General features: G+C 36.4%; 1 protein-coding gene across 1 annotated transcript; it reads right to left on the reverse strand.

Annotated features, from left to right (window-relative positions):
• Nucleotides 1–564: 564 nt before the first annotated feature.
• LOC119572892 (tetratricopeptide repeat protein 17-like) lies at nucleotides 565–17,839 on the reverse strand. The gene is made up of 20 exons (XM_037919839.1): nucleotides 17,370–17,839; nucleotides 14,036–14,173; nucleotides 12,666–12,787; nucleotides 12,059–12,170; nucleotides 11,328–11,551; nucleotides 10,989–11,156; nucleotides 10,626–10,745; nucleotides 10,298–10,464; nucleotides 9,941–10,175; nucleotides 9,187–9,327; nucleotides 8,799–9,048; nucleotides 8,455–8,679; nucleotides 7,901–8,089; nucleotides 7,471–7,549; nucleotides 6,719–6,864; nucleotides 6,207–6,463; nucleotides 5,780–6,017; nucleotides 5,055–5,212; nucleotides 4,722–4,827; nucleotides 565–3,546 (listed from the first exon to the last, which is right to left on the reverse strand). Exons 1-20 carry the CDS (start codon nucleotides 17,493–17,495, stop codon nucleotides 3,415–3,417), a joined length of 3,333 nt encoding a protein of 1,110 aa, XP_037775767.1. The 5' UTR covers nucleotides 17,496–17,839; the 3' UTR covers nucleotides 565–3,414.
• Between the last annotated feature and the right edge of the window lie 347 nt (nucleotides 17,840–18,186).

Raw genomic sequence — 18,186 nt, forward strand, 5'->3', positions numbered from 1 at the left:
TATATATATCATATATATATAGATATATAGTATATATATATATAGTATATATATATATAGTATATATATATATAGTATATATATATATAATATATATATATATATATATAGTATATATATATATATATATATATATATTATCTTTTTTTTTTTATTTATCTATTCTCTATTTATTAATTTCCTCATTCACTTCTATTTGTCCTGGAAGCCAGCATCTTTTAAGATAGATAGATGTCAGACATGCCGTCAAGAAGTCAACTGAAAAGGAAAGGACAGACTATTGAATGTTACCATGTTGTTCTGTACGATGCCAACTCACTTGGAAACTGGACTGATTGCATTGTAAGGAAATGGTTATAAAACACTGTTCCACATCATGCACAAAACAACGTAATAATTATATAAAAAAGGTATGTGTATGTATGTTTCCTTATATACCAATATTTCTGTATCCAAAAGGCACTCAGTAGAAGACTTAAACCAACTCTTCCCTCAGGCACCTCTTTAGTAACCAGAAATATAAAACACTACAGAAATATGAAGGAAAAATAGAAAGACAAAACCTGAACTTTCACATTTATTTTATCATCTGAGTATTGTTGGGAGGACAATGAAACAGGATACAATCAATTAAGTCCATCAATTTTTGTTTCATATGATTTCAAGAGACTTTCTTACTTTCTTAGGGGGATTAGGCAGAATACCTGTTGTACTGCCTATTGTCGTAAATGTTTGTTCAGTTTCCACTTAATGCACAGCCAAATTGTCACTGTAATCTAAGAGGCTAAAATATACAAAATATATAACTTATGACAAAGGACATGACTCTCCTGTCCTGCAATGGCAAACAAACAAAAAAAATGGAATGTATGTCATGATACTGTAATCTCTTCTATATCTTATTTTTTTTTACAATTTATGAGGCAAAGTAAGAGTTCCAGAGGGCGCTTCGCTCAGTCTTTTCCAGCAACAATTGTCTTTTCAAAATAAAAAATAATACATAATGGGACGCATTCTTAACATCTATAATACTGAATCTTTTTAATCTCTGACTGGATTGTCAAGCTAACAGCCAAACAACTGAAGTAAATGAACAAAGCAAATCTACAGAACTTTCCTCTACCTGCTGAAGAAATGGGGAAAAAAAAACATTTAAACCTGTTAACAGCAAGGTTGTTCTTCTCATAAGCAGATTTTAAACAGAAGCTATTTTCCGTTTGTCTATTCTGAAACCAACGGGAGAATTAGGACAAGATACATTCCTAGCTACTAATTATAATACTAAACAAAATACTGATTTACATGATTCTTATTCCTCTTTCCAATATATCTTTCCTAGAATATGAAAAAGCAGTACAATCTAGATTTCTCCTGTTAACTAAAATAATGTGGGATAACCATATTATTTTAATGCACATTTCAATTCCATTTTCAAAAATGAGTAACAGTTTTGGGCACAGATTTTTTTCTTAGCAAATTAATCATCCAAAAATCTTTTAGGTAATCCACTTCTACATTGCAGATTGATAAGCCTCACAAATGTTTGGCTTCAATGAATAAATGAGGTATAAGTAATCTCTAACACTAGACAGATTCTGTCCAAACTTAAATTTGACAATATGAAAAATATGAAAATAGGTTACATTTAAAAGGTGCTGGAGTTGTTCAATGTCCTCAACGTTGCAAGACCCAAAGACGCAAGAAAAGCCTAACAACCCTCGGCAACTCTTCCTCACAAGACCATTATTGTGTGCGTCATCAACACATCTAACAAACACTGACAGATTCCAATTAATCTATTAAGTAGAAATGCATCAATTTACAACTATAACGTTGTGACTTCAAAGGAAATTATGGCAAAGCTCTGACTAGATTGTTCTGGCAATTATGGATATTATTAACCTTATGTAAAAAAATAAAAAGAAAAGAAAATGAGATAAAACACATTCACGGCTTCCCACTGCATGCACATTATACAAAATATTGTAACTCTGAGCAAAATAAGACGTGAACTACACCCTTCACTTCTACTTCATTTTCACAGTCCATATAAAAACTTTTTAATTTATTATGCTTATGGCACATTCAGCTAGAAAAGAGGAACACCAAATTACTATATAAATAAATTATAATGATGTGGAATACAAAATATAAAATAACAATTTGACTAGGAAGCATCTGACTTTCCTTACCATCTTCTTAAGGAAAATCTGTAGTGCCAGCTTTTGAAGTACCATTCTTCCTACACGGATAGGAACCTAATTTCCTTGTCATTTCTTATGAGTAACTGCTGCATATTTTGATGAAGAAACAAACTAACAAAAAGATTGTACATAAATATATATATATATACATACACATAAAAAAATATGCAACAAGTTACCAAACCATTACGATAACAATTCTCTGATAAGAAAATATTACAATTTGTAGGTATTTCATACCAATCTTATTAACAATCAGTAATATCTATCTGCAAGAAAAAGAAAGTTGATAAAAAAATATAACAAGGAAACTTAACTGATATACCCTAGTATTTCAAAATTACCAATGCCATGAAGCTATGCCATTTTCATTACATACATCTTTAGACAAACAAACAAACAAACAAAAATTCCATAAAAAAAAAAAAAAAACATACACTGCATCATACAGATACATATATTTACACAGATTTTCATCACAGACGCTTATACCAGAAACCAGGTCGTTAAAAGAAGGCAACTTCTATACACCGTAAATACATCACTGGATGTGTCTCAGAAGGAACACCTAAAGAATTATTCATCACTTTTGTGTTTGAGATGCATAAAGAACGTTCTCGGCAAGAAAAAGGCCAATGACATCTACAACATAAAATCAATACAAATATTTTTGGTACATATTACATGTACATACTAGGATAAAACTGTAAAGGAGAAACGAAACTTAAAAACAATTTTTAAAGAGCACATGCACAACCAGCAACCACACAAGCTGGTATCAGATTTACCATAGAATGAGTTTCTCTAACCAAAATGTGGTAATTGTCCCACATTATCCAATGGAAATTCCTATACTGCATGATAATAAAACCAATATTTACTTCCTTTTAAAAAGTTCTCAATAACCCTCCTACCTGAACATTCACTATCCTCTCTATATGGAATGATGCGAAAATCTATTACAACCAAAGTAAAACAAAGGATCAAAGCTATGCAAGAAAGACAGAAATTTTGTTTCTGTGTCTTTGTTAATCTGCATAAAAAGAGAAGAGCAAAGAAAAAATAAAAGCATTGGGAAATTTTTTGATAAATTCAAATCACGTCTTCATGAATTTCATTTTTTGTTCTTCATGAGCAAGTTTAAATCTGTTTAATTGTAGGTATATTTTCCCTACCTTTGCACTTTGTATTTAACTGAAACATGTCTATTTCAATTTTTGGTTATCAATTCCTCGCCTACTGAAGCACACTGGATTGCTCTTAGGCGATCCCTGGCTGGTTCGAAGGATGATTGGAGGGCTAGCGTAGACTGGTAAAATGCTGTCGCTTTCTCAAGATCACCCTGAAATTACAGAAAAAAAAAAAGCAATAAATAATACCAATGTGATGGGAATGGTAAGACCTAGATCTCTAGTTTTACATAATAAATAAGAGATACATTTACTTGTAAATGATAAATTCCAGTTCGAAGTATGAGTAAAATGAGACTGTGTAAGGTACCGATTGATGAGAAAATATGAATATCATATCAAAAGTAAGAAAAAAAGGAAAATAACAAAATCGGAGATTAATAACGACCACATATGTACAGCGCACATGAATAATTATGAAAGGTTAGTAAAAATTACTGAAATAATCCTACATGACACCAGAGACATTTAAGTTAAGCAATAATTAGTGACCCCTTCTTACAATGGAAAAAATTTATATATTCTATATGGGAACTTATATATTCATACTGCAACTTAGAAGAATTAAAAACAAATGGAAATAATTCAAGTTCTACCATACAGGCACTGTAAGAAGACCTTCTCAATAACCAACTTTCAACTTGGTTCTCATTAAAAATATATATCTGAAGGGAGCCTTTCTTCAAAACTCACTAAGACATAGGATCGTAGTGTTTTGCTTTCCTGAAAACTCAGCAAAATGAAAAAAATAACTTAAACACTTACATACATGCAGCAGTAAACAAACATATTGACTTCATAATTAAACTTACTGTATACTACAGCAACCCCCTTTTTAGCCACATACGGCCAGGGAAAATGCATAAAAAAATGGGGAAAATGCTGTGCTCATCTATTTATTTATTTTATTTTATTATTTTTTTTTTTTTGTGAAATGTTTCTGCACATAGATGGCTCCGCTAGTGCTTAGCCACAAAGGAGTCAATTAGTAGATGTTGTGACCTTACCTATTCTAACCTTTCCTTGAATTGGTGGGAAAAACATATTTTTTGCTAATGCTATGAATATTGATGGTGTTATCTTTACTATAAACATTATAATTACTATAACGTTATAAACAACAGTAACAGCAAAATAAGATAGCGTAACATAATTTGTAAATCAAGGAAAAGGGTATATGGCTGAGAGAGGCAATGCTCGTCTTTAGCTCAGTTAGTGACTTACTACAAGTACAGCCATCTATATGTAAAAACAATTGATAAAGTAAACTCACAGGGGGCATGACATGTATGTACGTGCCATGCCCATCAGCACTGGGGCAACTTACCTTAGCAGCATAAATATTTGCCATGGTGAAATGGATGACCACAAATTTTGGTGATATCTCTAATGCCATATTTGCTACAACAAGGGCATTGTTATAGAGTCCTGCCCTGTAAGAACAATAAATATATTAACAAAATACAAAACTGAAGAGTACGTAAACAAAAGATCTTAATATACCTACTTTACTTCCTCTAGATTTCACAGGAAATTTACTATGATTAATTCTTCATTTCAGAAACAATTTCTGTTTTTTTGTAGACTAACTAATGCTTTCATTACATTGGTATTAACTGTAAATACCAGCTTTAAACAACAGTAACTAAATGACACTTGCCTATGAAGAATATTCGCTAAAGATATCAATGGAATGTCTTTCATGTGTCGTGGCGCATGATGGAGTGTGTGACGCAAGCAATCCACTGCTCGTTCTCCACTGCCCACGACTCTCCAGTATAGTGCCGCTGCTGTTGCCACTACCCATGAAGTTTCATTCTAGAAAAATATTATATTTACATAAATCTTTTCCAACATGGTGGAATGTGGCTGGTTAAATTGAAGTATCAAGTAATATCCGGCAATTAAACTACATTATCAATATTAAAAAAATGAATGCTCCTCCTTTGGCAGAACAAATCAAGAACAAAAACTTATATACCCATTTATTACCAAGAGCAATGTTTTTCAATAGGCATGTCCAATGAAGGTAATTTTTTCCAGAAGAATGGAACTGCAAACTTTTCCTCCGGTTTTCCCTACTTAAAATGTGATCACCTTTACAAAAGATTAGCTCAAACTAATCTACTGAAAGGACTGTGGATCCCAAATAGTTGTTAGTCACAGAGTTGTACAATATAGGTAAAACAAGGTGAGTTTTAAGTTCATTTTATATGTTCAAATGATTAAAGCTGGGTGCAATAAACATACAGACTATTGAAATAAAAGCAATCTAGAAAACACTCAGACTTCCACTGCAATGACAAAACCACTACAATCTATTCCAGGCTACCTAGACTTCTTGTTATAAGATTTGAAAACTTCTACTATCTTGTAAATGCATACTTTTTGTAGAGATCTTGCAATTCTGGTTGCCATTAATTCCACAGGTACAGGTGTGCGATCAGTGAGCGTCTGCAGAGCTTCACGTAAACCCATTTCTGGGAAGTGAGGCAGAAGGTGGCGATGTCTGATACCCGCTAAGTGGTCCAGGGTGTGCATGGAGGCAGGGAGATCTCCTCGACACACAGGCTCTTCCAGGGGTGTGCCGACTTGTGGACTGGGCACAAGGTAATCAGATATACTGGAAAAAGACTGTACTTTAGGACTGAGCTTCATGCAGAAACTCCAATTACAAAATAATCCTCCTTTACTTCTATAATAAGAATCGCAATATAAATCAACATGTCCCTGACCTTATCTTTCTATATTACATGGCCCAGCACAACTGGAACTGATTCTGGTGTATTTCAGCTCAATGTGTAACACTCACTCAATATTCTTAGCCGAGACAGAAAGCCAAGTGGAGGTAAAATGCTTGACATCACTCAGTTTATTGGCACGATCACAAACATGCGGAGGAGGAGGGGGAGAGGCTACCCTTTCCCGCACCCGCAAGAGGACGTCGGGAAGTGGGTCGTCCTCAATCGCAGGAGTATCTGAGGGGGGGTTGGATTCTGCTTCAGCTGTTGTCAATGTTGCATCATCTGAGCCCAGGCCTACACGGACATGAATCTGCTTGTTGGATATCTGGACAAAAAAAACAAATGATATTTAATATAATCAAAATATCAGGTTAGTTAGTCTTTATCTAACTTACACAACTGTGAAAATGTGTTTGATCAGGTCAACTATTCCTTTGCTTGTCAACCCTCAGATTTGGGTCAAATGGTTTAACTTCTAGAGAAGAAATAGTTAATGCATAATGTGTAATTAGTTTGTTATTTTTGATAATACATACAAAACCATGCAAAAAATCCGGTTACCCTTAAACAGATCATTTACCTTTGACTCAGGCCCTTGTGGATCCCCTGTTCCTTTGCTTTTGTCTTCCGCCGGAACTGAAGGCTTCGATAAAGAAGAATTATCCTCGTCTTCATTCTCTTCTGTCTCTATTTCAAGATCAAGGTTGATCTCCTCTAGCAATTCATCTGTAAGTCAGAAATTATATCTCTTTAAATAACCATACCCAATATAGTTCAATATGAGCTATGCACTTTCACATTTCATTCAAAGCATACTAAATGTATCTTTTTTTTACTGCAATTCATCCTTGTAATAATCATCAAGTCAACATTTTTTAATCTCAACTTTTTATCAGAATGATTCAATCCTTTCCCACATTTTATCCAGCTTTCTCTCTTTGTTTCTCAGGAATGTCAAAATAAAAAGTCGGGAAGACCCTCAACTGAATTAGATCATTGGGACCTTATTAGCTCCTATGTTTTACTTCCAAAGATCCACGTTTTCTATATGGATGTCAATCTGCTTCAGAAATGCAACTAATAGAAAATTATCACTATACAAAGATAAAAAAATAATAATAAATAAAAATTCAACATTTAGGCAACATTCTCCAACGCACTTTATGCAATGTCTTTTATGTCTTTTTTTTAAAGAATTTTTTATCATTAGAATACAGTACTTCTTCTATTGAGCTAAATTACATTATATATACATAACTGTACTTGAAACATTGACCATGATATCAGCATGACAATTCGTTCTCACCTCAAATTTACTGAGATAAAACTTACTTTTGTCATCACCAGATCCACTGTCCACGACGGCCTGACAACCTCCATCTGTTGTACAAACGCCTTCTTCAACTCCTCCCTTGAAATGAAGAACACTTGACTGAATTTCAAATTACATACTCTACTTTCTCAAAAAAAAAAAAAAATTATAATGAACTTTTTAAACTGAAAATTCCTAGTATAAAATGCATGATGACAAGCCATCAAGACCAGATTTTCAAAAATACACAATATCTTCATCCTCTCATCAAAAAAAACTATAAATAGAAGAATCCAAAATAATAAATAAGGGAGGAAAAATGAAAGAAAGGGAAAAAACCTGAAACAAAATAAGAAAATGGGGAAAAGAAAGGAATGAAACAAAATACCGAAAGAGAAACTGAAGACAAAAGAGGCAGATACGATCAAAACCTATCTTACATCCACCTACCTGATTCTGGCACGTGGGCAAAGGTCGGACGGAGTGCGGAGGTCGGGTGTGGCATGCGAGAGCGGTCAGATATTGAAGAGCGGCAGGGTGATTAGGGGAGGCTGCCAACACGCGCTCATAGTGGTGCCATGCGCCTGTTAGGTTTCCTTTCCCACAGTACAAGTTAGCCAACAGGAAGTTTGTCTCTGGCTGAGGAATTAAAAAAAAGAAAAAACAAAAAACTAAATAAATAAATACTATTAGTATAAAAACACACTAATTTACTGACACACAATTCAATGGGGAAACCCTATAATTTCTTTCTGATGATAAATATAATTGTTCTTTTTTTCTAATCAAAATTCTTTATGTACAAATCAAATAGAATGACCATTTTTACTTGCTTATCTAAGGTTATAAATATAAGTAATAAATATCCTCAGATAAATGTATAACAAAACACACAAGTTCAGATATCAATAGCATTTTTGTAAAAAGAAATTTCTTTTCATCCTAACCTTTAATTAGTACAAAAACAGTAAATCAATGAAGTGCATCACACAATCCAAACTGACCTCTTGATCATCAACTTGAACAGCTTGTAATGTCAAAGTTAATGCATCATCAATGTGTCCTGCTGTATATAGCAATGCTGCTGTGTTTACCAGAGGCACATCTCGCCACTCCTCAGGAGCTGTTGCAACAGCACGTCTCAGACACTCAACCCCATTATAGAGGTTTCCATGCACCCGCCAGTATAGACCCGCTAAGTTGTAGAGAAGCCACTGGGGGCCAACACCCTAGAAGATTTAGTAAATAATTTAGCCCTTATCCAAAATATCATCCATATATTCTTTCTACTTCACACTACTTGGATAAAATTTATATACAAAAGATCGTCAACATCTTTTATACTTACTTTCTTCATAGCACTGCTGATTCGCTGCCCTATTTCTGCCTCCGATCCTTGATAACCATACTTCATAAGGTAAGGGACAGCATGGGGATCAGGGTTCCTTGTGGTCAGCGTGTGTCGCTCTTTAATACCCGGAATGTCATCAATCCCTTCTACAACATCACTGAGTCGCTCACATATGGGTGGATGCCATGGTAAAGGGTGTTCCTCATTAAAGCTGACGTCTATGTCATCACTAAGGAATCTGTCAACTCTTTAAGAAGGAAAATAATATAAAAGCACCGGCTATTTGCAAGCACCAGTAAACTATTTCAGCATCGTAGTCAGTGTTATCTGTAAATTTCTTTTCATCTATATCCTGAATCATACGGTGCTCCTTTTATCTACTTACGAGAATCCCTTGTTTTCAGCAGGAAGGAAAACGGAAGGAAAGTCATCCCACTGAGGGAGAGGAGGTGCCTGCTCGCATTGCTCTGGTGTGGGGAAACCTTCACCAAGTGTCACATCCAAGATCCCTGGTGTACCACCATTCCTATTACAGGCAGGAAGATGAAATGTTCTCTTGTATTTTTTCATTTGTCAAATTTCTCTCAAAGACATACATACTGCATCATGCTCTGTGGTAGACATTCAAGCATAATCCTTTATCATCTTTAGCTAATATATGGATATGAAATGAGCATGTAGTTATGGACTACTTCACTCATTTACAGCAAGTTGATGTTCTATGATGCCCTATAACATCACTGGAGATCATGCTTCATACCAGGATGACATCTTCAAATCATGCACTGTTGAGTCTACTCTAAGTTACACATATATGCACTTGCTTGGCCCTGGCTGCATTTGCTGAGGAGAAACAGGCCCTCAAAAATAGGCTTAAAGCCTCTTTTTAGCATCATTGCCTAAAAATAACTCATGCCACAGCCAAGAGCCTAGAGGGTGGGGCAACTTTATATATCCTGTGCTTCTGATTTTCCCTTGAAGTTGACTCTGCATGCACCTTGACATGTTTCTCAATATGATACTGGGGGCTCCCATCGTAATTTAGTTAAGAAAGACAAAGGAGATCACATTCTGCTTTCATTAATTTTTTTCTTTCTCATGCACAAACATATCATTCCCTCTAAAATTTTGATTCTCACCTGTAAGTCTTAGTTGGATGAAGTGGCATGATCTGTGGTACCTGAGACATTAGCAGAGGCTTTCTCTTGAGCACATGCTGCCCTAGTCTTAGTGCCTCTGATTCCACAGTATGTAGAAGACTCTGCAGATCTAAGAGGAGCTCAGAAGGAGAGCCTCTTTGTTCCAGCTGATCTCTTCGCATGTTGCAACTCAAGAAGGTGTGGCCATCCTGTTGATACTGAAAACAGTCTTGACCTGAAAGGAGCAAAACATTCCAGTGATATGTTGCCAAACAGCCTTCTTCCTTACTCCTGAGTGAACTAAAAACCCATTCAAAAACCAAAGACCTACTACACAACACTTATTGTTTAACTAACCTCTTCCATCTGTGCTCTCTCTGATTTTCTGCTCTTCGTATTCCAGTCTCGACTCCAGTTTCATTTCTGGAGTAGCTTGCTCAAGAAGAAGCTTCTGCTGGAGAGATAACCACTCCTCATGCCGCTTCTGGTAATCTCTCAACTCACCTAAGGTTCTCTGTAGTGACCTGCAAAGTCAAAATTTATTAGTCACCAATATTAGTAAACTTATAAAAAAAAAAGAAAAAAAGTTAGGCAATGATAACAACTCTAACATAATAACAACTCTAACAAAATCTATGTAGTCTAAAAGTAAGATTTCAAGCATTCTAGTACAAATGTGACTTACTGATGTTGGTTTTCCAATGCAGCTTCTAATTTTGAGTGACACAGGACAGCATGTTTTCTACGACGTAAGCTCTGGTCACCAGGAGACATATATAACGCATTTTCAAAGCACAATACAGAACTGTTTAAAAGAGATATTTTTGATGATCTTAATTTCAGGTACATAAAAAAAATGTCCAGCTAACTTAACTTCGATGAAAAATTAAAACTTATTTTCAACAAATGATAAATTATGTATACCAAAAGTCATATTAAATATGGAAGAGGAAGAAAAGGAAAGAAACTCGCAGAGAAAATGGAGGAGAAAACCAAGAGGAGACTGTACAGAATTTCAGGATACAAAAATATTTAGATGGCTACTTACACATTATAAAATGCTAATGTAGCATAAACATTGCCTAAAGTTATGTGCGCAACTGGGGAATGTCTGTAGTGGTCAATGGCTGCGTGGAGCACTAACACAGCCTCGTCTGATCGTCTTGCTCGATGCAAAATGTTGCCTAAGTGAACCATTGGTATATAGCGGTAATTCCTGAAGAATAATGAAATAAAAGCACTCAAGAAAAATAAAGTGTTCTCTTGATATTCAAAAATACACATATCATCCCACAAAAAAGCATGTGATATATCTATATAACTCTATATCTTACATCTGGTGATCCACAAGAGAATAATAATAATAAAAAGAGAAGTTCTAACAAACCTGGGTGTTAGGTGGAGAGCCCTACGCACACACTCTGTGGCTTTGAGGGGTTCAGCCTTCACTCTCCAGTACTGCGTAGCAAGGTTGTGCAGAACCCAGGATGAGGAATTTGTAACTAGAGCCACTGCGACCCTGTGGCCCCACACAGACACGTCGCTCTCCCCACCCACCGTCGTTAGGTCTTCCTCGGTGGTTGTGGTTAGGTTGTCACGATACCGGATGCCCTGAGGGAGGAATTTGGTTGTAGTCTGGAGGGTGGGGATGCTTTGGGCCAAGTCGGGGCAGATGCAGAGAATATACAGTGGGTTTAAATTTTCACATCTTGATCGTAACTTTGAAAATAATACTTGGTGTCACATGTGGCACATTCAGGAAAGAACCACGTAAATTGCTCAAGTGTGGGGACTAATGGTTAGGGTAATGGTAATAAAATGGTATCAAATGTACTACATCAGTAACCCAGATGATAATGATGATAATGATAATTACACTGCTGACAATAATGATGATGATGATAACTACGTTGCTGACAATGATGATGATAACTACAATAACGACAATGATGATGATGAAGAACAAAGAAAGAGAAATATAATAATATTGGTAATACTGGTAATAAGAAATCAATAGTAACAATGATTATATTGACAATAACAGGAGATGACCTACAGATGGGATGCAGTCACTGAAGGTCTCCCTGCCTTATTTGCTACAACCACCGCAACTCTTACCTGAAGGTGTTCATAGGCAAACATGGAGAAGGGCATATGAAAGGACTTGACGCAGTCCGGCTCCAGGAGAGCGTCTGGCGTAGAAGGGGATAACCCAAGGTGATCCTCGAGTCTGGAAGCGAGGAGGAAGGAAAAAAGTCAAAGGTTAAGGATATAATGGATAAAAGAGGAGGAAAAATAGAGAAGAACGAAACGAGAGAAATGAAATGAAATGAATATCTATATATACATATGAAAAAGAAAATGAAGAGGAAGAAGAAAAAGAAGACAGAGATGAAGAGGACAAATAATAAAAATAATTAGAAAAAGAAAATCATACATACAAGTATATATCATAAATTACTGATATAAATACTGCACATATACTGATAGAAAATAATATAATTTATATTCACTTTCTGTATAAAGCCAACCTTAAACTGTATGTAACAAGATTAAATAGATTTTATTCACAAATGATAAAGATAATTGAATGATAGACAGAAGGTAACAAAAACCACTAAATCTTACAAGAATAAAAGTGATACCTTCTCAACATCAAATCATTTTTTAAAACATCTATGCAACCAAATTCATACACATCTAAACTCAGAAGATCAAGGCATACCTGATTCCTACACTCTCCATGTTGACCACAGTACTCGCATAGAGATCAAATTCTGTGAGGGGTCGACCAGCGAGCACGCAGTCTGAATCTGTTCTATATATTCTCTCTTCTAACTGCGTGTCCTGAGAGAAAGAGAGAAAAGTGCATGAAAAAGTATTTCTTTGCCAGAGAAATCCCTGCCTCCGAATATGGTGATTAAAATATTCTTAAAAATAACGGAACAGCAAAAACTGTTAATCAAGTTGCCTTGGCTACCAGCTGATTCTGTGTGTCTGTGTCTGTCTGTCTTTTTGTCTGTCAGCCTGTCTGTCTGGCTGGCTATCCCTACCTTTGTTTAAGTGCAAATTCCTAATTCTGCCTTTAAAAAAAATGATACAAATAAATAACTCTAATAACTTTTTTTCTCTTCATCTTTTACCATAACCTTTACATATAATATAAATATTCATATACTTCAAATTCATTAAAAAATTATAAATACAAAATACCCAACACTCAACATACTTTCAGATAAGAAACCTTGAATCCTTAATTTTCACTATTCAGAGATCATTTAACTAAAAATACCTATGGTCTATTCAATAAACTGAGTCTTACAAAGAAAAGATACCCTCCTTTCGCAATCCAAAAAAGAAAAGGGGTTTCCTGTAATAATGCTAATCAACCCTGACTTACGGAAGCTTTGCTAATAATTCCCGTCCTTGACAAGCTCGGAAAAGCGTGCTAAAATATATAAAATAAGAATGCAGAGGCAAGTGAAAAATGTGTCAAAAGTTGAAAGATTTACAAAACTGCTGCTATAACTATAAACTTTTGTCTTTTTCTATACAGTTGTGCAAAATGCATTATCGAAAACTCATACTCATCTATTCTACTGCAGTAATAATTAGCTACATTGCTCTATGAGTTGTTTTACTAATGTATATGTATAAGTATGTGTATATGTATATGCATATGTATGTAAGATTGTATGACTTTCACCCAGCACACAGGGTAAAAGTGGCTTAGTGACAATTTATAAGACCAGGTAACTCAACTAATCTGTACTCAATAGAATATTTTTGGAATCACACAGAGCATGGATTATGAGACCCAACTGCCTCAGCAACAATCAACTACATGAATTGCTACTAAAGCTGTGGATACAAATGGAAAACAAATTTGTAAAGATGTGAGATTCTGTCAACAAGACTGCATAAGGCTGTATTTGTAAAAGTAGGTATGACTCTTGAGGAAACAATGGTACTTAAAACCATGTACATATAAACTTATCATCTTTGTTTTTATCGCTGTTCCATTATCAACCTCCCTCTTACAACAACTGTTTTCTAAGAAGCAATACAAAAGCTAAAATATCTTTGTAATCTCACCTTATCTTCATTGCGATCAATCTGTGACTTTTGAGACACCAGATCTCTCTTTAGAGATTCTACCTGCATGGCTCTCTGTTCTTGTTGGGCCAGGGCCAAGAAATCATAAGGACGACGCAGCTGGAAGATTGAGTCCATCTGGAAAATTGAGGGGAAATGCATAACTTACCAAAGGGGAAAAAAAAAAAGGTTAATTGGAACAGAATAAAAAAAACTTACATAACAGCAAGTTAATATCAAATACCTAATTATGATATGTATGTAAATTGGAAACCTGTGTCACAAACTCCTATAGAGGGGCAGCAATCTTTTTCGGTTACATGAACTTGGCAACGAAAGACCACTGTCTCGAAGGATGCCTCTTCCAGCAAAGGAAGGAGGGAAGGAGGGAGGGAAGGAAGGAAGGAAAGAAGGAAAAAAAAAAAAAAAGGTGACAATAATAATAAAAATAGATACATAACAAAATGGGGAAATAAAATTATGAAACTTTGTCTATAGCCGAGTACAAACTTTAACTGTCAAAAAATGAAGTATTTCGTAAAAAAAAAACATCTCAGCTTTGAGGATCAACTCCATCAACCACTTAAACTTGATATCGTTCTCCAAGGAGGACAGGAAAGAGGAGGAGGAGGAGGAGGAGGAGGAGGAGGAGGAGGAGGAGGAGGAGGAGGAGGAGGAGGAGGAGGAGGAGGAGGAGGAGGAGGAGGAGGGGGAGAAGAGGAGGAGGAGGAGGAGGAGGAGGAGGAAGAGGAGGAAGAGGAGGAGGAGGAGGAAGAGAGGAAAGATTAGGATTAGGATTGGAAGAAGAGGATTAGGATTAGGATGAGGATTAGGATGAGGAAGAAGAAGAGGAGAATGAGGAAGAAGAAGAAAAGAAAAAGGTGGAGGAGGAAAAAGAAAATTAAAGAAATAAAAGTAATATAAAGGTAAACATAATGCAAAAGAAAGGTATGAGCCTAATATATATTGATAAAAAAAAAATCTGGTAAAAGTGAGAATCATTACTTTGAAAATGAAAATGCAAACAAGTGTGAAACCAGATACAAGTGAGCCATGATTTCCACATGAGTCGCCATCACTTTCACAAGCATGTGTCTAGATTACAGGTTTCATACTAGTTTGAAAGTAAAAACATTTTAGTGATTGTGCTACAGTTATAGCCAGGAATTTCACAGGCTGCCTTGCACCACTGGCCTTGTAGCAATCTGCAAAGCCTCCATGCCTAGTGGCACTCTGACACATGCCAACAAATCTTCGCCATGACAATATTAATGAGTGCTTGTAAATCATGCAGGATAATTCTTAGAAATAACTGAAATATACATCACTCTGTATACTTTTGGGCAATGAGGTTTCTTAAGCCAATTGTATGGGTCTGAGATTAATAAAAAATCTACATTTTTTTTCTTTCTTTCTTTACATGTAATATTTGCATATGAATTAAAAGAGAGAGTTAATTTTTGGTTGATAAACAGTACACAAAATCAATTGATGGACAGATTCTAGAGCACTTTTCATCTATGATACATGTATGGCTAATTGCAAATGAAGGAGATATATAATATCAAATATAATCACTAATCACGTGTCACATTACATTTCAATCACTCGTCTGCCCCCGGCTATGAGCACCAAAACACCTCTAGCATTCGACTCAAGTTACATTCATCCTCGTTCCTGCTAGTGGACTTCTGGCAGACTTCTCTGTCAATTTAATGTCAAATAGAGAACCAGAAAAAGCTCAGTGGACTTAAAATATAAATGATTGATAGTTTTTAACCAGAGTGGTCAAAATGATTGCATGATACTGCCTCTACCAGCGAGATATTTACAATATTCCATAATATCTTTAACCCTCGGATCTGGATAACGCGAAAAAATTAGGCTTGCGTGGTGGGTGACATTAACAAGACATCGTGAGAAAATCTGGCTGTGGGGCAGGGTGATGCGAACTTTCCATTCCGGCTGAGGGCACGACAGGAACGACTTGCCGCAGATGCAGAAAGCTCTTGGTTGACATTTAGGACGGGGCTTTTGCATTATTTCCATCGATAAATGAGTTTGGAATATACTGCCGGCTCCAGGGAGGACGCTATTACCGTGCTCAGGATCCTATTCCTGGCTGCCATGACCAGAAGCACAGGTTATGTTATAAAAAATTTAATATTACAAAAAAAAAAAAAGAAAAAAAAAAAATCATTAAACTGAGTTATAGATTGCCTAAGGAGATGATAGGAAGTCTCTGCAAGGAAAACAGTCTATCACCATCTGGATAAAGCAAATCAAATGACAAATATAGAAATTAGAAAATGGCGAAAACGTTAAAAGCATTTTTGCAGATAGAGAAAATAACATTGCAAAGGGGAGGCACAGAGCCCTGTCAACGCACACGTGTGTCCGTGCGTGTGAGGCCTCCAAGCCGCACACCCATTAGAGTGGCCTCTCTTGTAAGCCTAATGCCCGTATTTCGGTCCGCATGACGGAAGGGAAGCATCCGAATCCACTGAGTCAATAATCATGGTAGAATAAATGTTGAAGATATCCAAGTATCGCGATATTTCACGATACATGAATTTCCATTGCTCTCTACCCTCTGAGACCCACACCCTATATTTAGGCAAGGAGGTTGGGCAGCCTAGGCTAGAATGCCGGAAAAATGGACGCCGTGTCACGTGTGTCGCATCGCAAGCGGGCAAATCCTCGAAGGGTTAACGCCGCGTGCCGATATCGAGAACAGATTATAGAGAGGTGCAATTCCGACAATATTCGCGCATGAGACCTCAGGGTAGGGAGAAATAACAAATGTCACAGCGTAAAACTGCACTTTTATATCTTTAACTAGGGATATTCCGAACATCCGAGCCATTTTCAGAAGCGCCGAGATGTTTTTCTTTTTCCTTTTATCGGACATTTAAGACTGCTTAGCTTAATTACATTATAAATAAACAGACTTAATGACCGAAGATCTCTTAATCTGACAATTATTACATGTTATCTCATCATTTCTGTCATTAAGTTTACAAATCAAATAGTGGTTTCTGTTTTTTTTTTTTTTTAATGAAATTAATATTATATTACTGTATAACAATATTATTTTATTGCATCTCTTTGCATATGAATCATATTAATTCTCAGGAATCAAAGCAACGAAAATGACAAACAAATCGAAAACAATAATACTAAAAATCAACCCAATAAACATGACAATTTTTTTCTTCTTTTAAATAAACATAATAATAATAATAATAATAACAAAAAGCCCAAAATTTTCCAAAACTTTTCAGAGCCTCTGTCAAGAGCGACTCAAAATCCGGACCTCAAGGCCGCTCCCCACCTGAGCCTGTATTTTGCCATCCTCGGTGACGACCCAGTGCGTGGTGCAGTAGGCCCTGATGATGAGCAAGGTGTAAACGGCCAGAAACAAGAAGCGAATGCGGACGCTGAACCTCTCCTGCTCCATCTTGCCTCGGCTGAACTGGCGACGGGTTTCGGCAGAGCTTTGGCCCCGTTTTCCCGGCGCTGCGGGCGCTCTGGGGGGGAACCGCGAAGGGGGATTAAATCTGGGAGATAATGGGAGGGTTTTTGGAATTTATGGGGGGGTCGGTGGTGTAGAAAAAGGGGGAAATATTGTGCCAGGGAAGAAAAGGGACGGTGACGTCATGGTAAACAAGCGTTCGGGAGCACGTGATTGGCCGAGAGCGGTATTGACTCTACGATGACGTCATGCTAAAATCAGTGCAAGGGAGCGCGCGATTGGCCGAGACGGACGATGATGTCACGCCAAACACGCCGTTGGGGGAATCTGATTGGTTAACCCCGCTATTGACTCCGTTACCCGGGCAACGTATACAAAAATTTCTTATAACGCGCGCTTTCATATCAAAGAATACCCGCACAGGCTTGAAATACATCGCCTCTAAGCTTCCAATGACCAAGACAGATTAGGAAAGCTGTGTAAAATGAAAGCCAAAATAACAGGCGGTGCGCATTCCGACAATACAGCGGCCTTGACCGATAAGCAGAGCAGCTGTTCGCAGCTGTTGAGGAATTTCATCGTGTTTCGGTCTGTTCGGTCTTTGCCACACGTGTGCACACTTGTGGCAAAGGGAGGAGCTAAATGTACTGGGAACGACAGTCAATAACTTTTAAAC

This window comes from Penaeus monodon, chromosome 5, assembly GCF_015228065.2.
Source record: "Penaeus monodon isolate SGIC_2016 chromosome 5, NSTDA_Pmon_1, whole genome shotgun sequence".
NCBI classification, from domain to species: domain Eukaryota; kingdom Metazoa; phylum Arthropoda; class Malacostraca; order Decapoda; family Penaeidae; genus Penaeus; species Penaeus monodon.